This window comes from Bos taurus, chromosome 3 (assembly GCF_002263795.3).
Source record: "Bos taurus isolate L1 Dominette 01449 registration number 42190680 breed Hereford chromosome 3, ARS-UCD2.0, whole genome shotgun sequence".
Lineage (NCBI taxonomy): Eukaryota > Metazoa > Chordata > Mammalia > Artiodactyla > Bovidae > Bos > Bos taurus.
In genome coordinates, this window is record NC_037330.1 from 25,588,281 (window position 1) to 25,611,674 (window position 23,394).

Sequence of the window (23,394 nt, forward strand, 5' to 3'; positions counted from 1 at the left end):
TCTTTTTAAATAAATCTTTATTTCTCAAACTCAAAGCTTTATTTCATCAAGTTCTAACACATTTTGCGTTGACAAGTGATTTCACCTGCATCCCATGAGAAGGTCAGTGGCCATTACACCAAAGAGGAAACCTCACACAACCTCGGAAATTAATATTGGAAAGGCTATGCAAGTACAGAATAACAAAAAGCTTTCAATTTAGTCTAATTTGTATCTTTTCATCTATAGTAATTTGGAAATTAATGGATAAAGACTTAATTTTCCTAAAGCAGCAATTTTTTTAAATTCACTAAAAAAAAAAAAAAAGACCAGATGGCTTGAGTTTTAAAACGCCCAGAGATCCATATTATTTAACGACTTCCTCTTTAGTGGATGGTCTTCTCACCTTCGTATGCAAACACACTTGACGATTTACACCAACTCCCACTAGCCCAGGCAAAACTCTAAGCAATTTCTTTTGCTTCCACTTAAAACTATTTTTTAAGTGATAGTAAACAAGATTTAGAACTTGACCTCACAAAAAAGCATTTTCTTTCCTGATCCTCACCTTGGAAGTCTCCACAAATAATCCTGAAAGGTTGCCTGGTCTTTTAAAATATATCCCCTGCTATACACCCCTCCCTCGGTGCTCTGAATGGAACTGGCCGAACCAGAGTATGTTCCAAAGTCAGCTGTGACATTCTGGTCTCTGCCAGATGAAAAATTCAAATCCAGCCTTGGCAACTAGAAGCTCTTTCACCTCACAGAGTCCACACCAATGGTTCTTCCCCAGTGTGGAGCCCAAGTCACATACCCAGGAAGCAACTTCCCTGGGGAGCATCAGGGTCTCTGCTCACAACTACATTTGTTCTCTGGAAGAGGAAGTTTGAGCTCAGAATCCAGCTGCATCCTAAAACAAGGCACCGGGACCAGAAAGTTAACTAAAAAGGAGGTGTTCCTCAAGTTAGGAAGTCGCTTTTGAGTGGCACTATTTCCCAAAGTTCACAAGGCAGTACTAGTTCTAATCTACTGTGAAGGCAATGGGCCAGTGCCAGCAGAGAGGGTGAAGGACAAGAAGATCTGGGCTTTTAGCAATTTGATTACTAATGCATCACCACAAAACACAGGTTAACACACAGCTCTCCTGTGACTCTAATCCCCAGGGGGTAAAAAAAAGTCAAACTGGGGGAAAGAAACAAAAACAAACCTTGAATGCCAAACCACATCTGTTACCACATATTAGGAACCTAGCATCTTACCTACCCACCTCTCTCCATCTGCCAGGTCCCAGCTGTGAGCCATGCCACCTCCCACATGCAGTCAGCAGGAACCCTGATCTGAAGGTGTCAGTGATGTAGTTTGGTTTCAGAGCTGAAATTATGGAGTGAGGAATAGCGTCTCACTGCCAAGGGAAGATTTAAAGGTGAGATGAAGCTCAAGGCCAGGAATTTGATGTGTCCTGTTCTGCCAACACAAGGGGGGATAGGTACTGCTTTAATCCTGCGGCTGCTCAACCTGACTCCAAGAAGCAGGCTGGGCTAACAAGCTGCATGCCTGCAGAAAGCATCAGAAAACTGCTCGGAGCCCTGAAGCAAACGTGAGGCTGCTTGTGTTTATATTAGAACTTGCTCTTGAACTCTGGTGCCCTTGGCCACTGCCAAGTTTCACGTTACTCAGTACACAAAGAAGAGGAACCACTGGACTCAGTACAGGTTCTGAGTACCTGGTGCTTGTGTGAGCAGCACAAAAGGCAGGTTCCAGCTAGAATTTCCAGACACTTGAAATTCAAGGTTACCTGGTTTATCCTGAGGCAGGCCAGAGGCTCCTAGAGCAGGTAGAGACACCGCTAACCCAGGAGGTGTTTGTGAGTGCAGCTTCGGAGAGTGCATTTTTTTACCCTGGTGGTTCTAGAACACAGGTCTACTCTCCAACTTCAAAATGGCTGGGCTGACCAAGAACTTCAGGTGAAGGGCCATCCTGCAGCAGTGGTAAAGAACTCAGGGGCTTGAGATTTCTAGCAACTTCTGTGCCTCCCTTCATCCTAAAAGGATTAGTACCAGACAGGGAAAAAAAAAAAAAAGGAAGTAGAAAGAACTCCAAGGTCAAACTGGAAATTTAATTACTTGATGCAGTTCTGACCCCGTCTTCATCTGGACCCTGGTTACCCTGATCCATGAGCCTTCTTCCAGTAGAAGCAATACTGACTTCTGTGAGCAAGTGCTTATGTTGGCGGCTTCATCATATTTCAAAGCTTTGGTTAAACAGATCTGTTATCTTTGTGTAAACATGTTGCCATCTGACCACAATGGCAGCCTTTTAAGGTTGTGGATGATCACATAGTTTTTAAAGCTGGGGTTCACTCTTCACTGCCCTTTTTAATACTGAAGCACCCCAGGGCCCCCTCCATGCAGAACCAGTCTTGACTCAAAGCCAGCAGAGTCAACTGTAACTATCAGCTCACAGGTAACAGGAGCTAGTTACACTAAGAAGTGGCTTCTATTCGCCTTGTCCACAACAGGGATACCAACTAAGCCCTGGGTTTCAGTCACACTTGATCTGCTTTCTAGAGGACCAAGACATCACATTCCAGAACAACAAGAACAAAAAAACCCTGAAAATATAATCTTTAGAAAAAGGTAAACCACTCCTTTTCTACTAAACATTATTGTAACTTCATTGCTTCAAGCAAGGAGAAAACAATCACTCAGGGCTTGGGATTCTTATGGCCACAGGAAAACATCAAAATCAGGAGTATGGATTTGATTAAATCACTTAAGAAACCAAGCTGGCTGGCACTATGGCGTTTCTCTGCCCTTGATACCCTAAAGTGATGCTTTCTAAGAGATCCCACAAAAAGTCTCAAAACACAAAGTCCCTTATCTAAACCTACTGGGAAAGCAACAGTGGCCTAGAACTCTCCCATTTACTAAGCTTGCTTCAGACTAGAGAATAACACTGTTTTCCTTCTAAAGTGCGAGTATAAACAAGTACAGTCAATCTACCAGCGTAAGGAAGATTCTTTTTCATTCTCTCAATTCTTCCCAAATACACCAGAAATAATCCTCTCGAGGTGCCTTGGGGGCTCGCACGCACACAAGGCCCCACCAGTGGAAGGAGTGTCCACCTCCCATGCAGCACAGGGACAGCAGGTGCGAATCTAAAGCAATTTCAAACCAGGTTCTGAGTACCTGGTGCTTGTGTGAGCAGCACAGTCCACACACGTGCGGAACGCTCCACAGGTCACTCGGATCTACTGACGTTCCTGTGTTCACCTGCTGTCCAAAAAGCCTGGAGAAGGAAACCACTATTTTTTGAAAAGAAAACAAAAACAAAAATCAGCCAGAGTACTCCAGAAAAAAACAGCCAGTCATACTTGGAATGTGACCAGAATGGGTTTCCAATTAAAACATGGGAAGCCCCTCATGTCAGTTACTGCAATGACTCTAGACTCGGCACCATCCTTCGTCTTGGGAAGAGCAAAACAAAAGTGATGAGCTGATAAGCAGGGGCAAGTGTCATTCAACAAGAATTCCTTACTTAAGAAAAGAAAGATTGAACATTCACGTTTCCTATTTACAATCACCCCCCCCACCACCACCACCACAATTCTACTTAACGTTATGTTGCATATTTTATTTTGTTTTTCAAGTTACATTTCAAGAAAAGGTCATTTTTTTTTTCTCTCAGCAATACCTCACAATTCCTTGAGATAGCATAGCATCTAAACCATAAACCATATCCAACCAGATCATAAATTCTCCAGCTATCGGCTTTGGTTTATTGAGACAAATCCTCAGCTCTGCTGACAGAGAATAAACATAAGCAATTTAGCCCCTTGAACAAAAAATTAAGCCACAAGAGCACCCTCATGTTTATCAGTTTTTCTGCCTGACTAAAACAGATACAAGAAAATAAGACCATCTGCACGACTTTCATGTTAAGTGCTGAGAATTCCGAGTGAGGGCTGACATCTCCTCCCCTAGGCTCCAGTGAGGAACCCAGCAACTGAGGCTCCTCCTGCACTGCCCACGTGCTTCCCAATCTCAACAACTGCCCGGAGCTCAGACGTTCAGGATGTGGCGTGTTAGTGTCTGTTTTGGAAAGATGTGGAGAGGTCATACTTCCTTTAGCATTTTCCAAAGTGGCACTGGAATAGCAGGTCCCTTGGCTCATGATACACTGGAGACCCATTCCAATGGGCACACAAAGAAGAAAAAAAAAAAAAAAAAGCCGAATCAGAGCTGAGTTCTGCTTTAAAAGCCAAACACCTACATCTAGAAGGAGGCTCCCCTACCTGAGCCTTGCCCTGCCCGGGGTGGGGGTGGGGGGTTCCCCCCTGTGGAAACCCTCAGGTCTCAAGGTTAGTTACAGGGCAGCCAGGTGGGGTAGGGCTGGCTGTAGGTGAGTGGGGGGTGGGCCGCGTAGTAGTTGCTGAAGTTGCCGTCGCTGACGTAGGGAGCAGGCTGGTAGTAGCACGTGACGGTGCTGGCGTTGGGGATGATGTTCTGCTCGGCCAGCACGCGCAGGGCCAGCAGGGAGATGAGGTTCAAGGTCTGCCTGCGCTCATGGCCCATGAGGCACACGGTGCTCTCGTTGACCACCCTGCGCAGGGTCATGAGGTAGTCGTACTTGCTCCTCTCCTCCTCGGCGAAGTGGTTCTGCAGGTAGGTCTCCAGCTTCCTCTGCTGCTCAAGGATGTCGGGGAAATCGATGAAGAACCGGGAGCACATGTAGCGCTCCAGAGTCTTGATCTCATCCTGGTCGGTGGGCCGGAAGTCCCGCACCAGGAGGTTGCTGTACTTGAGCAGCCCCCCGCCCCGGATCTCCTCGGGGTTTTTGGTGGCGATGAGTCTGTTCTGCAGGTGGTCCAGGGCTTCCTCGAAGTCCCCATACACGCTCTCCCCAATGACCGTGGGGTGCAGATGCTCGGACAGGGGATGGCCAGAGCAGTCGTAGAAGAAAAGCAGGGAGTCCAGAATGATCTGGAACGAGTCCACGCTGAACTCAAACTGGCGCCGGATGGAGTCAACGAACTTGAGCTCCACGTTGCGCCCGTTCTTGTTGGAGAGGGAGATGAGGCTCCAGCGGTCAGCGTCTGTGCACACCTTCACCAGCTTCTGGACGTACGCCTCCTTCAGGGTCGTGGGGCTGATCTTGAGCTTATTCACGCCCTCCGGCAGGAAGTTCAGGAGAGAGCACAGCACCACATCCCTGACCAGCTGAAACTCGGCCTCTGTGGGAAGAGCCACGTGAAAGATGAGGTCCAGGTCTTTGCAACCCAACCCATTGTCTTTGACCAGGACGTGGCCGGCCGCAGAGCCGTTCAGCCGGATATCCTGCACTTTGATGCCTGCCTCCTCCAGCCGGCCACGGACAGTCTGCACGATGTCCTTGAGTGTGATCTCCAAGGTGGGGAAGTTGCCTCGGCCATGGATGGGCACCACCTCAGTCAGGACCTCGTGCAGACGGCTCACCTGGTCCCAGGTGAGCACACTGAAGGACACGCAGTCCCTGGTACTGCTGCTCTCCTCGGCCATCTTGGGGGATGTTGTTGCCAGGGAAACTGAAAGGGAGGGGGGAGAAACAGAGTTAGGGTTCACTTCTCTGTGTCAAAGCAGCTCTGGGGACTCAGAAACGAGGCTGGTCTCTCTCTGAACATCCTCCTTACTGCCAAGTGGTACCTGCTGTCGGGTGCTATGGTGAGGATTAAATGAGTTAAACACGTCTAGAACAGTGTCCGCGTGGAGTGAGGTCAAAATACACATCAGCTTACCCTGTACCAATCCGACAACTTGAGCATTTTGTTTTCTATGCGGTGTGTTTGTTTTGCCCATTTTGTCTTCATGAAGGTAGGGTGGGGGTAGAATTTGTGTGTGAGGGCAAGCAGACAAACTTACTAAACCAAATAACCAAAACACAGCATCATTCAACAGAGGGTCTATAGGTTTTGCTAATTTTGCCTCTCCTGTTTTTGGCTCCCTATCTACATCCTGAGCTGGCTGACACACAGGCCACAATGCCAACACAGAACACAGGAGCCACAAAAGAAGATTTCTTCCTTCCATGAATAGATGGATTCTCAACTTTAGGCTTAGTCCTGCTAGAATCAAGTATGCTGGTACCCTCTTCACCTTCAGGACCCGTCAGCCCTGTAACAAACACTCCTGTCATCCAGGGCTGGGCCAAGAAATTGTCTGAAAGACAAGATTCCTGAGTAAGAAAGGGTTAGGTCACCTAAGTACTGGAACTGCTGACCCAGCAAGGAGGCCCCACCCAGGATGTGGGAAACCTCCTCAGGGAAGTGTGATTTTTCAACTCTATTTTGAAAAAGAATCCCTTCAACCTACCCAAGGAAAACAAAGTTAGCACTCAGTACTAGGAGAAAAAGGTTTCCCAGGTGGCTCAGTGGTAAAGAATCCATCCACCGGCCAATGCAGGAGCCACAGGAGACGCAGGTTCAATTCCTGGGTGGGGAAGATCCCCTGGAGAAAGAAATGGCAACACACTCCAGTATTCTTGCCTAGGCAATCGCATGGACAGAAGAGCCTGGAAGGCTTCAGTCCATGGGGTTGCAGAGTTGGACACAGCAGAGCAAGTATGCACTAGGAGAAAAGCATGCTTCTCCAACATCGCCTGCTAGAGCCACAAAGTTACCCTGGCAACTTGCAACTAAGTTATACTGTTCAGAAAGCAAAACAACAGATCCCTGGAAATTCTGATGTGGAATGACAAAAACAGATATATTAGAAAGTCCAGGTGCCGTGGCTCCACATGGGTCACGCATTAGCTAGATGGATGGAAGAGACTGAGGTGCTGTCCTCAGACTTCGCAGCAAACAGAGAGGTCTGCCACCCGCTTCACTTCTCTGACTTGCTACATACACAAAATCCATCCCAAGGACCTGCAGCTTCACTCACTGGAAGCTGCTGCCTTTGCAAGCACACCCAGGACGCGTAGTCCTGGGCTTCCAACTTGGGTTTTCGGTCCTGTGCTGGTGGTGCCCGGGGCCCTTGCCTTATCTGCAGAGCTCAGACTGATGGCACGGCTGTCGGTCTGTGTTGGGGGCACTAATGGACATACCAAGACAAGCAGCTTTCCAGGAGCTGGCCAGCAAGAAGGAGAGTGAGAACATGACATCTCAGTATGAGAAAGAAAATGTAATATGAAGGCAGAAGAAAGAAGTGTCAGTTGACTGGGGCAAACAGGAAAGTCACAGGAAAGCTCATTTATGGGGCAGGGATATGAGCCAGCAGAAAGGCCACAAGAGAGCTCCACTGCAGTAGAAGGCAGCAGGCAGTCAAGAACCTGGTGAGTTGTCCAATCTGGCCATCATGCGCCTCTCTCCTCAAGTCAGATCACAGGCTCCCTTTCGTAGGGAGGTTAGGGGACTGAACTTCCTGGTTGGCAGTGGGAAGGTGGATGATCATGTGATCAGAGTAGAGTCCAGGAAGACCGGTGGAGGATGGGTGCCCTTCTGCTTATTGCTGAAGCATACTTGTCAAGGGGAAGATGAAACTTTCCCTGCAAACCTGTTTGGACACTGTTAGAAAGCCCTGGGCTATCTAGATTATGCTATCAATACCAACTGAAATTTGTGATGAAATATTTGACATTTACTGTGGCTGGCCTTTGGCTTCAAGTCAAATTTGGGACAGTAGAGATCTCTCTTTAACATGCTCTTATGTACACTTGGTTCTTTGTGGCCCCTTTAATGATGATGGGCAGAGCATGAAGTACACTTGTGCCAACTGTGCAGGACACCACACAATTAAGTCCAAATGACTATAGAAAATCATGGCTCCAGCTCTGCTTCGACACCCTGCTAAATTATGATTTGGTGACACAGATTTCTGCCAGGTACGCTGACTTACCTATAAACACACAACTTGCTTTACACTGTGTATCAGATCTTAGTGTGTTTCCAAGGTTCGTATTTCTGATATGGGCATGAGAAGTCACAGCAACACAGGAGCTGAGATTCAATCAGTACTTGGAAAAGGAGGAACAATTAATTTTAAGAAAACCTCCAGGAAGAAACTCAATAATGCTGTAGAGGTGAATAGGTGTAGGAATCACTTTTGTCCTCACTTTTAAGGACTTGTTTAAAAAAAAAAAAAAGTCATCTAGAGTTAAAGTCAGGACTGTTCCACCTCCAGAACAGTGACTCTTAACATTAGAACTAGGACATCTTAGACCTGGGAGAATATGAGGAAAGCTATCACTTGTTCTTGGTTGGCGGGGCGGGGGGCAGGGGGTGGGGAGCAGTGGGAAGGTGCGGGAGTACATATGCATGAAAATGTTCATATATTTTTAAATCTCTGAACTTGCCATAGATTCAAAGTTAGAATCTATTTTAGACTGAAATTTTGTAAGGTTCTAATGGGAGGAGGGGCAGAACAGTCAAAAAAGTTATGAAAAAATGGAAAGAGGTCTACTAGCCTGGTAGGAGATATGAAGCCACAAAAATTGAAACAGCATAGTACTGCCACACAAAGATGGACAAATTTATAAAACAGAATTTTTAAAAATCAGAAGGAAAATCTAGTACATAAGGGGATTTACCGTATAATAAAGAAGGCATTCAAAATAGAAAAGGGAAAATTGAGACATTTGGATAGTTATTTAGATTTAAAAAATAAGATGCCTCTTTGCTTGTGTCAATCTAAGATCCAGAAGATGAATCAAAGACTTCATCTTCTAGTGTAAAAAAGATGAAGCCCTAAGAGTACTAGAAAAAACATGAAATTTATGTAAATTTACACAGAATAGGTATTCCTTTCTAAATCACACAGCAGTCACAAAAATTGATGCATTTGCCTATATAAAAATTAAAATATCTATAGGTGAAAACACTATAAAGAAGTGAGAAGACAAAAGTAGGAAAATACTCATAATATTAGACAAAGTACTCACTTCCTTAACAAATAAGGAGCTCTCATGCATCAGAAATACTAGAACCTCAAGATAAAAGAAAGGGCAGAGGATATAACAGTGGCTCAGACACCTATAACATATTCAACCTTACCTTAAGGGATGGGCAAATTTAGACTTCATGTATCAGTTTTATCTATCAGACTAGCAAAGACCAATAAGCAGACACTTTTGGTACACTGCCCATGGGTTCCCTCTGAGGAAAAATGTGGGACTCTCAATTTTAAGTGGACCTGTTCTTTGGCATGCAATTCTACTTCTGGGAAGTCTACCCTGGATTTTATTCTATGAGTATACTTGCAAGTATGCACAAGGATATTCACTGAAGCATTATTTATAAAGCTACAAATACTCATCAGTAAAGAAGGTTAAATGACTTGATGCATCTATACAACAGGATACAAATGCATGCAGTTGTCCCTAAGAATGGTGGTAGCTCTATCTGTATGAATATGAAATGCTTATGAAGATTAATAAAAAATCAAGTCTGAAACTGTGTGTGTAAAGGCACAAGTCTATGCTTATACAATCAAAAATCCCTGAAAGGATACATAAGCTCAGCTTACATCAAATACCACTTCCAGGCTAGGGTACAAAGAAAACTTGTTTTATTTCTTTTGAATTTGGAACTTACATATATATTAATTGAAAAAAGTTAAAATCTTATGAGCCATGTTCCAAAATCTCTCCCCTATGAAACTTCTAATCTGCTACCTTGTTTATTCTCTTTAATTCCTTTCCTTGAAGCCCATCCCACTATCCCCATACCCATGTATCAACACCAAATGCACTTAGAAGCTTCCCCCACTTTCAGCCTAAAAACTGATCTCTAGACAGGCAGGATGAGGAGGAGGGACAGTTCTGATCTGGAAGGGCTATTATGCAATTTTCTACTTATGTGTTGTCTAAAAGAAGACGTCCATTGTGGGTCTTTTACAAAAAAAAAAAAAACTCGTCTAGTGTCATTCTATTTAACATACAAAAATGTCTTCTGTAGTTTCACAAGAATTACTATTTCCCATTTCAGATGTACTATAGCTATGTCTATACACATAGCTATAGTGAGAGAGCTGTATGTCTATAGCTATATGTGAGTTGGACCATAAAGAAGGCTGAGTGTTAAAGAATTGATGCTTTCAAATTGTGGTGCTGGAGAAGACTCAAGAATCTTTTGGAATGCAAGGAGATCAATCCAGTCAGTCTTAAAGGAAATCAACCTTAAATGCTGAAGCTGAAGCTCCAACACTTTGGCCACATGGTGCAAAGAGCCGACTCTGGAAAAGACTCTGACGTTGGGAAAGATTGAGAGAAAGAGGAGAAGAGGGCAACAGAGGATGAGATCATTAGATAGCATCAACTGACTCAGTGGACATGAATTTGAGCAAACTCCAGGAGAGAGTGAAGGACAGGGAAGCCTGGCGTGCTGCAGTCCATAGAGTCAAAGAGTTGGACACAACTGAGCGATGGAACAACAACAGCAGCTATCCTCATGGTGCTGCTGATTATTGCTTGCAGTTGCAAGAACCTTAATAAATGCAATAAACACTTTTTCAGGAACCCAAGATGCCTATGGTTGGCATCTTCCATGTCAACAACTTCTGACACATATATGAATAATGGAGTTAATTCTCAGAAAAAAAAACAGTCTATATAAAAGCACAGTGTGGGACATATGCTAAGTCCATGGTATAGTTGGTGTTTTGTTTTGTTTTTTTTTTGCTAGCCTTGAATTGGTCTATACACATTTGTCCATTTAGTTACTCTTTAGATTCAGTCGTGAAGCCTGAGGTTTTCTCTGTTTGTTGCAGATAGAAACATCATTTTAAAAATAGCTTTTATTTATTTAATTATTTGGCCATGCTGCTTGTTATGCAGGATCTTAGTTCCCCCACCAGGAACTGAACCCATGCCCCCTGCAGTGGAAACAGAGTCTTAACTACTAGAACGCTAGGAAAGTCCCCATGGTATAGTTTTTAATTCTCTCGATTTACCATGACTTAGATCTGGAGAAGCTCTTGAAGCTATTGAAAGCTCAAATTTAGGTTGTGTTTGTATTTGTGGTTTAGCTTATGAGAAGTGTCCCAAATAAGTTAACGATGACTATTAGAAATAAATCCTTCGTTTTCCCTCATCCCGCCAAACAATTTCAAATACCAAAGCACATTTACAAGTTACTTAGACAAACGTGGGATTACTAGAATAAATCTAAGTCATAGGCCCCAGTGCTTAGATTACACACCAGAACTTTGTGTCACAGTAGTTTTTAACTACTAGAGATCAACACTGATATAATCCCCATATAAGAGAATTACTTGAAACAGTCTCAACTCATGAAAGGCCCTGGTTAAAGGCAAATTCTAATTAGCAGAATTAACAAAATAGTAAACAGAACACAAAATAATTTGAAGCCTGGTAAATTCAAACTAAAGTACTTTTTACTGTCTTCTTACTGTCTTTACTGTCTTTTTACTGCCCTTTTACTGCCTGAGAAGCAGATTCATTGAATTTGCTCAATAGAAATTGGGAAAGCTGGCAACCATGATATCTCATTGATTTTAAGGCACCTTTTCAGGCACAAATGAGGATGAGCAGTGGCCTGCTCAGTTTAAGCTACTTAATCTTCTAAAGTTTGTCTCATGATGAACAACTATCTTAGGTACCCTTAAATTCCCTTTTCTTTTAGCATCTGGCTGAAGCAGCAGGATAAAATACACACATGAGTGGAAAACAGCTTTACAGAGACGGCAGCACAAGGTAAGAGGAAAAGATGAACTAAAGCCCGAAGATGAGACCAAGCTCCCTGAGGACAAGAGGATGTCTAACTTATCTTTGTTTCCCACTGCCTGGCACACTCAAGGCAGTTGGATCTGAAAACCACTCTGAGCCTTCACTGAAAAGAAAAAAAAAAAAAAGCTATTTCCAGTCCCGGTGGTTCAGAGGATAAAGCATTTGCCTGCAATGTGGGAAACCCGGGTTCGATCCCTGGGTCGGGAAGATCCCCTGGAGAAGGAAATGGCAACCCACTCCAGTACTCTTGCCTGGAGAATCCAATGGACGGAGGAGCCTGGTGGGCTATAGTCCATGGAGTCGCCAAGAGTTGGACACGACTGAGCAACTTCACTTTCACTTTCAGTCCTGCTCCCTAGTTTATCTAGACCCCAGAAACAGGAGTGACAGAGACTATGAAAGCATGATGGGACTTAGGGCAAGCAGAAGGACAGGCAAGTGGTCAGGTTGGAGACAAATGCTAAGAGCACTCGTAATACTTTCAAGCCTTATGGTCGAGGGCTAGTGTCAAATCAGCACTGATTCCTCTGTGCGCCCGGCATTACAGGAAGAAGTACCCAGAGTCCTAGCACATGTGGAGAGGTCCATCTGTGAAGTTAAAGAATGGTGTGTATTTAAGTCTAGGTCCCGACATTTGTCATGGACGTCCCAGAAGGTTCTGTGGAAAAACTGCAGTGTGAATCAGGGTGCTCTCGGCTGTGGCAGCCTCTCCATCCAGCCCACAGGCAACTGAGCGGCGCCTCTGCCCTGGACCCCGCTGTGGGCTCAGAACACAAAGACACTCAAACACTGTTCAGCATTCCTTTGACGACAACATGCCCTCATACTGTTAACCAGGTGTTAACTCAATGGTCTGGATCTTCCTCATGACCCTTTCCAGCTCAGGGTCAGAGACTCAGCCGTGGACAGTGGACCAAGCCTGCTGTCAAAGTCCAGGGGAGGTGTGTGTATATGGAACAAAGACCCTCACCACCCCTGGTTCCTGGCCCTGGGGGGAACCTTGTGCCCGTGGCTGCCATGTTCCACATGAACTCTTCTCCTCTGTGGACAACCGAGGGCACTTTAAGCAAAAAGGAACTATTTCCTTGCTTATAAAATCCTAGAGAATTTAAATAGAAGTGAAAGTAGATAGCAACACACATCATAACATCCCATCCCACCTCTTCCCTCATCTAGCTGAGTGAATGGAAACCACAGCTCTGGGCCTATTTCTTTTTTCCTATAAAATGAAGGTGTACAGGTGTGCGGACAAGCAGACAGAAGAGCACTTAGTACAAGCCACTCCATGTCCAAGGCCATCAATCCGTACAAGCACTCTACATGAAAGTAAAAGTCATTCAGTCGTGTCTGACTCTGCATGGACCCCATGGACTGTAGCCCACCAGGCTCCTCTGTCCGGGGAATTCTCCAGACAAAAATACAGGAGTGGATTGTCATTTCTTCTTCCAGGGGATCTTCCTGACACAGGGATCCAACACCAGTCTCCTGCATTGCAGGCAGGCAGATTCTTTACCGTCTGAGCCACCGGGGAAGCCCACACAAAGGATAAGGATCAGGAAAGATCAAGTGAATTGACCCCAGGTCCTCAACTCTGGAGCTAATGTTCTGACTCTCAGAACTGGTGGCAAATTCCAGGCAGGTTGAGTTCTGCCAGTAGTGAGTGGCAGGTGGGGAGAGGGCAGTAAGCTCATGCTACACACCCACATGTACACTGGGATGACCAGTTCTTGCTGCTACCAAAGTGATCTTTTCTGAAACATAAATTTTATTGGTCTTATCCAAATAAGGGAGAAAGCTGCCTTCTGCTAACTATTTAACCATGACACCTTGTCTTCCCATCACTCCTCATCACCACCATTTACACTAAAGACAGCAAAGCTTCAGTCAACCAGCCTTCACTGCCAGGTTGAGCGCAGACTCCAGCTGAGCAAAAGATGTGAATCAGGATTCGGTGGCTTAGAGGTGCCCCTCAGAGAGGCACCAGTGAACTGAAGCCCTTGCCAGGGTGCAGGAAATCCCAGTTCTCACGGCGGGGGTGCCTGCACATCAGCTGTTTCATAACAGAAACATTTAACTAATTCTCAACCACATCCTTTCCTCACTGGCTTAATTTTACCATATGCTTAGATGCTCTGGCCAGTACTAAGAGGTGCAGAGCCTCAGGGGCTCTTCCTATAGAGACGGCCCCAGGTCGGTGCCCTATGAGCCACTAAACCAAATATCTGGCAATGTCCCAAACAGACGGCATCATCTACTCAATGGACATGAGTTCAAACAAACTCCGCTAGACAGTGAAGGATAGGGAAGCCTGGCAAGCTGCAGCCCACAGGGTCACAAACAGTTGGACACAACTGAGCGACTGAACAACAACAACAAACAGGCAGCAAAACAGTGCTGGAAGTTCATCTGGGTCAACCTGTTTGATTCCTTAAACAATCCTGCAAGGGAGATACTATTTCCTTACTTTTAAAGGTGGGGAAGCTAGGGAACAGAGAGACTACACAGTGTTAACTGTCCAAGGACACACCACTCAGAAGAGACAGAAATGGGACTTAGGAGGCTTCCTGGGAGGCAGGTAGCTTTGGCGTACATGCTGGGGTCAGAGCACGGATTTGAAGGTAAGCTGGTTGCTCAGGAAGCTGTAGGAAGAAGATGGCAATAAGAAGAAAAGAGAGAAGAAAGGTATGAAGCTTTGTAATAAGATGGTGGGAAAGAAGTTGGCCAGAAGTGCTAAGGCCCCCTAGGTGGAGTAATACCATACAGCAACTGGCAAAGCAAGGTCTTTAGAACCAAAGTATCTAACAATTGTCAGCACAGAACTCTCGCCCTCAAAAGCATCACGGATGTGAGGGTGTATCCAGCCTGGTGGGAGCCACCAGAATTGAACGTAACTAAGTACAGACATGCTAAATAGTCATGAGAATGAGTGTTGTAAAGGAACAATGGCTGAGAGGTGAAGGCCTTGGATACTCCCTTCTGAGGAAGCTCCAGGATGCTGGCCAGGTCAGGAGTGGTGGTGATTTCAGAGAAAGCAAGTGAGGAAGGGACAGGGAAGCCAAGAATGGAAGGAGCTGGGGCAGTCAGCTTGCTGAGCATTAAGAGGAAACAATAATAGCGCAGGAGGGAGCTTTTAAGAATGAGCTGATCCAGGTCTGGATCTGCAGCTAAGGTGCATGCTCTGCTCACAGAATAAAGGAGCAGCCTTTGGGAGTTGCTCTGGTGACTGGAAGATCAGGACTGTGAATCTGCTGACGAAGCAACAGAACAGGATACTTCCTGCAGACAAGAGAGCAATTTGATGGGATCTGAGAACAGATAACCCCACTGGAGCTGCAGAGAGGAGGTAGACAAATTGGCAAGAAGTGACCAGGACTCCAAGGGCTGATGCAGGAAGGAGAGCTGGAACACACCTGAAAACAGAAACTCCTGGAATAGACTGACAAACGCCTGCACATTGAACCTAAGGCTGGACACCTGCCTCTTTTCCCATCAGCATGTAGTCTGACCCCTGGCAACCTTTTATCCTCGAAAGAGAGTCATGCGCTTGGAATGACCATGGACTTCATATATGCTGCAGCAGATAAGTGGGCAGAAAGCAGAAAAACCAGGGTCAACAGGGATTCAGTCTTCTGCAGTGAAATCCTCCTTCACTCCTTGAATTCCTAGGGTGGTGAAGGCCAAAGTTATCTAGGACCAGGGAGCAGCCTGAGGAAGCCTTCTGTCTGCCAGCCCCTTGGCAGGCCTCCGGGTGAGCCCAGCACCTGCAAGGCAGCTACATTCTGAAAACTCTCCCACCACCCCAAAACACACTACAAAGTCACAGATAACCAAGACGCACACCTGTGGTTTATGTACATGGAATAAGAGTTTACGTTAGCAGACAGCCCAGAGCAACAGAACCAGATACAATAATGCCCTGTTTATTAAAAGTATAAGAAAATACATTCTTTGTTGACTTTTTCCAAGAAATTATGTTTGCAGCTGAAGTTGTGATGTTGAAGCTGAAGCTCCAATACTTTGGCCACCTGATGTGAAGAGCCGACTCATTGGAAAAGACCCTGATGCTGGGAAAGAATGAGGGCAGGAGGAAAAGGGGAAGACAGAGGACAAGATGGCTGGATGGCATCATTGACTCAATGGACATGAGTTTGAACAAAGTCCAGAAGATGGTGTAGGACAGGGAAGCCTGGGTGCTGCAGTCCATGGCGTCACAAAGAGTTGGACACAACTGAGCAACTGAACAACAACAACGTTTACAGTTGCTTACTCAACCACCCGCAGACACACTCCACCTCAGTCAGAATAAAAAGTGCCCCTTGCCTCAAAGCCATGCCCAGTTCTCAGGTCAGTGATACAACAACTCAGCAGGTGGTCTTTTCTCATTCAGCCCCGGCACACTCAGCCAGAAGCCTCAATCTGTTTTCTCAGTTATCAGCCTCCTCCTGGCCATTTAGCTCTGATGTTTACTAGAGTCAAAAATTTTGGTTCAGTTCCCACTGTGACTGTGATGCTGCCTGAGCCAAAGGCAAAGAGTGTCCCAGGTGGAAGCGGAAGCAGGCACAGAGGCAAGTGTCCCCTCGCTCTGCCCAGGTTTTCCCGGAGAGAGGCACCTACCAGCCGCCCCTCCCCACTGATGCCAACATATAGTTTTCCTAGCTATCAATGCCTGGGCCCCACCCACAGACACCCACCCTAAGATGACTCCGAACAGAAAGCTCGCTCCTGTCTTTCAACATAGGATGCTTAAGCAAGTGTGGCTGGAGAGATAACGCTGGAAGAAGTCATGCTGTGGCAGCAAAACAGCATGAGACAGAATCAAAACACTGGCCCAGATGTTATAACAGGAACACCACAGAAGTTCAAGTGCTTAAAGGAATACCCTGAATCGTGGCAAATGCAAATATTAACAAGATCAGAACATAGATATCTTTGGAAGGGAGAGAGGCATAGAAGCCTTGATGTTTCCAAGGTGTCAGCATGATTATACTACATACACAACTGGAACTGGAAATAATCCTTGTTGCTACTGGGTACCTCCCTCCCTCCTACCAAATGCCTCTTTCTAAAGCAGAGATGTTACTGGTCTGAACTCATTTAAAGAGATCCCCAGAGCCGGTCCCACAGTTTCAGACATTGACTAGGCTGAGAAAATAGGACGATTCCAAGGAGACCTTACAGTAAAGATGAACAAGTTTACATACAATCCATAGGGTTTAAGGGCTGAGAGCTTCCAGGTTTTATCAATGGTTATGTCCACAAGCTACTTTACCATCTAACTTTCTGGTTCAGAGCTTTGAACAGTTGTCAGTTGTCTAAAAGGACAACTCAGTCAGCTAAAAGCCCCATCTCATCACAAACAGCATACTTGGGCCTTATCAGCAAAGGGACAATCAACTCTCAATTGCTCAAATGCACCACAGCACTTCTCTGACTCTGAATACATACACCCCCTTCGCTGATACCTAGCAGGAGCTGCCTTCATTTCCATGAGTTACATATACAGTTCCATGCCAGTTTTAGTTTTGCACAGATCCTTCCCTGCAGAGTTAACTCGCATAGCAGGTATCTGACCTCCAGGTACTGAGCATGGTGGCAGCCAGAGCAAAGACCACCAGGCTCAGTGGCCCCTCTGATACTGCTAAGAACAGAAATTTATTAGGTGGGAGGATGAGGAGGCAGGGAGGGACTGAAGGGATAGGATTTAAGTGAAGCAATGAGACCATGGAGTGATGTCTATTTCTGCACCAATGGCCAAACCACCCCCTTGTCTTTGGTGTCCCCCATTGTGTGAGCCCGACCATGCATTATGGCTCACTGGGATGCTTGTCATCAAATGAGCATTTACCAAGTAGCATCAAACAGCATCATGTGTTGCTGTTATCAGGCATCTTGTAGACACCTTTTACATAACAGCTATTTCTTCTCCCATTTTCAAGTTTTAATTGTTGACTAATTAAATTTTGGATTCCCGATCCCCAGCCAGTCTCAGAAGATTTTTACCTGCAATTCTTTGAAATTCTATAACATTATGATTATTCCCTAGGAAACTATAGAAAAACAAGAGAACGAGTGCAGGACTGGGACTCAAACATCCTGTATTTCAGTGTCAGGTTTGACACACACAGTGAATGATTAGATAGGCCACAATGACTGAGCTTCCTTTCATTCTTTCGGATATCAGAGTGCCTACAGCATTCCGAGCACTGCTCTAGGAGTGTACAATCCGTGAGGAAGCAAGAGACCAAGATATCTGCCCTCACAGAGCTTAGATTCTAGCTCACACTCCTTCTCTAAAACCTCTTGTTATTAACTCTTGACTCCCACACACAGAGAATCAGGATTTGAGAATGAAACATTTCTTGCAGATGGCCTGGATCTGTGCCACCCGATAATGCACCACAAGTCGTCGGGCACCTGAAATGGGACAAGTCCAAACTGAGATGTGCTGTCTACATAAAATATACACTGGATTTCAAGCACTGCGTACAAGGGGGAAAAGTAAAATAACCCATTCATATTTTTATACTGATTACACATTGAAAAGATAGTATTTGACATGACGGGTTAAACAATTTTTTTTCACCTGTTTATTGTAATGTGACTACTAGGAATGTAATCGTGATTCATATCTCTATTGTCCTTCTTACAATGAAGAAACTAAAGAGGTCAAATCTGAAGAGATAGTGGTGCTTCCAGGGCCAGAACCCAGGTGTCCTCACAACTAAGGTGGCTTCAGAGGCGGGGGAGGGGGTGGGGGGAGTGGAGGAGGATGAAGATAACAAAGGGGTTGGGCATGGGAGACAGCAGAAGTGCCCATGCCTCATCCAACACCCTCAGGCCAGCACCTGGTCACACAGCAGGTGCCCAGGCAGCACCCAGTTCATCTCTGTGTCTGGATCAGCACCCTTCCCAGGGCTGGCCAAGCCCACGCACAGTCAGTTGGCTGCGGTGGTACTGACACCCTCAACCATCACAAGCATGGGTCAGGGATAAACAGGGCATGTCTGGGGGAATGGGGTGGCATTCCAGGCAAGGATCACCCCTGCTCCCATTCTAGTAAGGACTACGCAGGGCGAGAAACGCTTACGATGCTGATACGAGATGGTGGGAGCAGTTAGTTCAAGGTTCATGGATAATTTTCTTCTCAAAATGCGTTTACAGGGAGTGAATATAGAGACAGATGTGGAATTTTCTGTGCTCATCCAACGTTAAGATCAGGTTTGGGAAAAAAAAAAAAAAAACAGAAAATAAGGTACAAGGTAGAACTGAAAAGAAGTACTGATGAGGAGGGGATGGGATACGGGCATCACCAGGTGGGGTAAGAACATAAGTTTCTGAGAAGGGTCCAGAACTAGGTCAAAACAGAATATGGGGAAGGAGGAGGAGCATTAGCTTGTTCAAATATTTGTGTGTTCCATGAGGTAAGGGAGGGCAGTTAGGAAGGGGGGTCAGGAACGAATGGAAGGTGGAAAGGTACAGGTCCCAGAAGAAGCCAGTCTTCTAGAGGGAGGCGTAGTTCCTATGAGGTTTGTGAAGGTGCTGGAGGTGGTGGGTGGAGAGCTGGCCGGAGGGAGAGAGAGGCTCTGGGCTGCCGCTCTCATGAAGCAGCGGTCTGCAGACCGAAACCAGGTCAGCGATGGCAGCGGGAAACAAAAAGTTCAAAAAGAGAAAGACTCAGCAGATCAAGCAGCCGAGTGAACATGGAGAGAAAGGCTGAGTGAGCACTGTGAGGCTGTGCTGGGTGGATGGGCAGAGAGGAAGAGCTTGAAGGGAGTGGGTTCTGGAGCTAGGCCTGAGGACTTCCAGCTGTCAGCCAATTAGTCGTCACTGCCCATGGGCTCCAAACCTACACCCTGGAGGCCTCTGTTTTTAAGAGGCCCCGAAGCCACCCAGCATTTTGGGCCTGCAGCTTTCGATCCAAAAATGTGTTCCAGCACCTTGGCCCACCAGGACACCATCCCCTGAAAGGTGCTTCCCTCTCTGGAGGAGTGGCAGTGGACCTAGTTAACAGGCACGCAGGCCTGGCACCCGGCATTCAGCAATGAGCACAGACTCCTGCCTTCCTGGGGCTCACATGCGAGTGGCTGCAACAAATCAGCAGAATCCAAGTGCCCGAGGACATTCTGAGGCTGGCCCAGCTCCATTTGCATCCAGAGCATTTCCACGGGCCTTTTCACATACCATTCCCTTGGCCTCCTTGGCACCTGGCACAAATGCCTGCCTCGGAAGCACTTAACCACTTACAGACTCGGTCACTGTTATCCAAGAAATAAACACTTTATACAGTTGGGTGACCAAGACTCCCAAAGGCTCCGAGACTAAAAAACATCCTACGTGGAGAGTTGCTTAACGTCAGCAATTATTTCTTCACATTTGTTTTCCCCTATTGTTCCAAGAGGTTCTGCAAACAGTTCTAGAACAGGCTACAGGGCCCAGCTGCACAAAATCTATGAATTCTAAACAATTCATAAGGCTTCTTTACACAGTTGGGCTATACAAAGATGCCATTCCCATTTAGAATTCCTCTAAACAATTTAAACTCCAAAATTGACTTCCTCATTAATCATGTAGTGAAAGGATAAAAAAGTTCGAGACCAGCAGCTCCGGAAGCATCACAGATCAGCACTACTGCTGTACCCAAATGGCTTTAAACACATAAGCGTTTCTTGAAACACAGAGGTGTTGGCTTCATCACAATATTGCTTATGCCAATTTATTTAACATGTTACAGTCAAAACACCAAGATGGCAGAAAGCATTTTTCTATGTTGTCTTGTTTACCTCAGTGACAACACACAAAAGCAATTGCCCTTATCTAACCCGAGTAATGTTTTATCGCAAGAAACACCTCAGATTCTGCGTTGCTTCCCTTTAAGTCCCGCCCCCATCCCATAACAACAAGATGCAGCCTAGAGTCTGGGAAACCCAAACACAGAGACTGAGAAACCCAAACACATCATCACAGGTTTAACTTAACTCATGAAACTAGTCCTGGGTATCTACAAGATGTTTTCTTGGTAACACTGAAAGGGTTTACCACATCCGTTCACTGTTCTTGGCTTGTCATTCTTTAGGGACTGACACCATACACATAACATATCAAAGATGAAAATCCAGACAAGGGTACTACATAATTGAGCAGCTGAAAAAATCATGACATTTTCTAATTTTGTATCGAATGTGCCAAGTTTCTGGCACTGGGAGAACAAGGACGCTATAGTCCACAGGAAGTTATCTTTACTGCCAGGCAGTTCCTCAGACTGTCATAAGTGTGAAGACTTCTGTGTTCTGATGGGCAGTGCTCAATGTGTACAAGCCGGCCTGGCTTTGAACAGGACGACGCAGACTCAGTGGGGCACTGCTGGGGGTGGGGGTGGGGCCGGGGATTGGCTGCAACTCAGGATGTGATTCGGATGGCTACTTGCACTCCCAGGAGAGCTGAGGATGCTAAGTAGGCAGAGCCGGGCGCTCGACTAAATCATGGCCATTCTGACAAACAGGCCAAGTGCCAGCCAATCCTTTCCTTCAATTGCCCCAGCTTAATCTCTGGATACAACATAGGTATCGTGGAAGAAACTCAGAGTGCTGCTGCTTATTCCCTGCACACACAGTAACTTAGGAAATTTGGGACTGTTGTTTGGGTAACAATTTAGAGGCAGAAAAAAAAGTTGTTGTTTTTTTTACTTTGATGTTAAAGTTATCCACAGCTACCTGAACAATTATATACAATATACCCAAATCTGCTTTCCAAAAACTTCTTATTGAGAATAAGTGGACTCTAAAGGTGTGGGTATACCTTAAGACACAAGCTTTGAGTTATCTCAAGTAAAAGCTTGACTCCAGAGATACTAAATTTTCTATCTTCACAAACAAGAATGTCAAAGGGCAGAACTCCTGCTGGCTCACCTCCAAGCTTCCCTGAAAGGGAGAGAGTCAGCGTTTTCCAGTGCCCACCCCCACCCCCTTGGATAGCAGGGTCTCAGGGTCTCCACTTCAGGACTCAGTCCCTCCATAACACCTCTGCGGATTTAAGAAGGCGCAATTCCTGGTAAGCACTCCTACCCCCTTGACAGCTCTGGCTCACTAGCCAGCTGGCTTCCCTGCCAAGTTACTCACGCTGAAAGGTTAGTGTAGCCAACAATGGCCACTCACATCCCACCCCCACCATCACCACCCGCTGCAGGCAGCTGGGCCAGGCCAGGAGCCTACTTCAGGAGGATTTAATAATCTTCACTTTACTTCCTGGGGAGCTTCAGGTTCCCATCCCACCTACCAAATCTCCTGAATACCAACTGTCACAATACAAATGATTACACGGTCTTTACAAAGGCTTCCTGTAATAAGTGCCCTGCAACACTCCACGGTGTGCATGTTATAACTCCATTACAAACAAATGGACATTTCAATGACAGCAGGTCCCTACCTAAGACAAAGATTTAGTCAACCCTTCAGAAGCCTCCCTTCGGAACAAAAAGAAAAAAAAAAAGAAGGGGTGGGGGGCAAGGCAACTGAGCGGATCCCTCCCGCGGGGTCCAGCCCTAACAGTCGGTTCCAGTGAGCCCGGGTCATCTCACATTCTCCAGAGAAACTCGCCAGTCATTTCCCTGGAAATCCTCCCTTTCCTTCGAGGTAGCTCCGTTCTGTTTTCTCCGGCAAGTGTTCGGCCTTTAGGTGTGCAGGTTACCAACCTGTATCTCTTCAGGTTCGTCCCCCTCGTCCGACTCCCTCCCACCGCCGCGATCTGGACTGCGACACCTCCCGGGCACCGTGCCTCTAAGCCGCCCGCGGCTCCGCTAGCTAAATTGACTGACGGCCGTGGCTTTCAGTAGACAGGCTAAGCAAGTTTCACTCCTACAAAGGGAGGAACCAGATCACCGACGCACTATTCCCGAGGAGTTTCCGAGAGAGGAGCAGCGCACCAGTCACTCGACTGGATCTCTTTGCGGCTCTCAGGGTCCCCAGTCTAGTGAAAACCCAGGAAAAGTTAGGGATCTCCGCCCTCTCCTTCAAAACCAGGCTCGGGCTCCCAGGCCAGATACAGTCACCGACCGCTGCGTCCCTAACTGCGCCTTCCGAAACCGCCGCATTTGAATTCTCTCTTGACCGGTTGGCCGAGGTATGCACGCCCGCGGGAGCGCCGGGGCGAGCCCGAATGACCGCAAGGGAGGCAGGGGTGGCGCGGGCGCCATCGGACCGGGGAAGGAGCCGAAGGCCCCCATCACATACTCTTCGGCCGTCAGGCCCGCGCCCGGCCACTGCGCAGTCAGCGGGACGCGCGCAGCAGGAACTCGCTGAAGTTTGCCAGCCCCAGCCGAAGTCTCTGGAAAGTTGTAGCTCCCTCTCGGAGCGTCTCGCCTGGCCCACGGGGTTGGTCCGTCTAGGGGGCGGGGGTGACGTCGCGGGAGCGGGAGGGAAAGGGAGCATAGGGGCCCGGCACCTGTCCGCACCTCCCCCTCCGGCCCCGCGCCCCCACCAGGCTCGGCGAAGACTAGAGCTTTGCTGGGCCGGGGTAGACCCCCCCACCGAAGGCAGAGCGCGCGGCTCTCCGGGACTGTGCATCCTCGCACCTTTAGAGGAGGGGGCCGTGGACTCACCTGGGCGGCGGCGGAGACCACAGAGGCAGGTCCTTGGCGTGGGCAGCCCCCCAGTAGGAGCGGCGCGGTCACTACAGCCCCCGGGCAGCGGCACTGAGTGAGCC

At 46.8% G+C, this 23,394-nt stretch overlaps 1 protein-coding gene across 2 annotated transcripts; it reads right to left on the bottom strand.

The window, feature by feature from the left end:
- Positions 1 to 23,394, bottom strand: TENT5C (terminal nucleotidyltransferase 5C). Of its 2 annotated transcripts, none has more exons than XM_024990005.2 (2): positions 23,291 to 23,394; positions 1 to 5,542 (listed from the first exon to the last, which is right to left on the bottom strand). In XM_024990005.2, exon 2 carries the CDS (start codon positions 5,514 to 5,516, stop codon positions 4,341 to 4,343), a length of 1,176 nt encoding a protein of 391 aa, XP_024845773.1. In that variant the 5' UTR covers positions 5,517 to 5,542; positions 23,291 to 23,394; the 3' UTR covers positions 1 to 4,340. The 2 variants fall into 2 exon arrangements, with proteins under 2 accessions (XP_024845773.1, XP_024845774.1); XM_024990006.2 differs by having other exon boundaries at positions 22,385 to 23,394.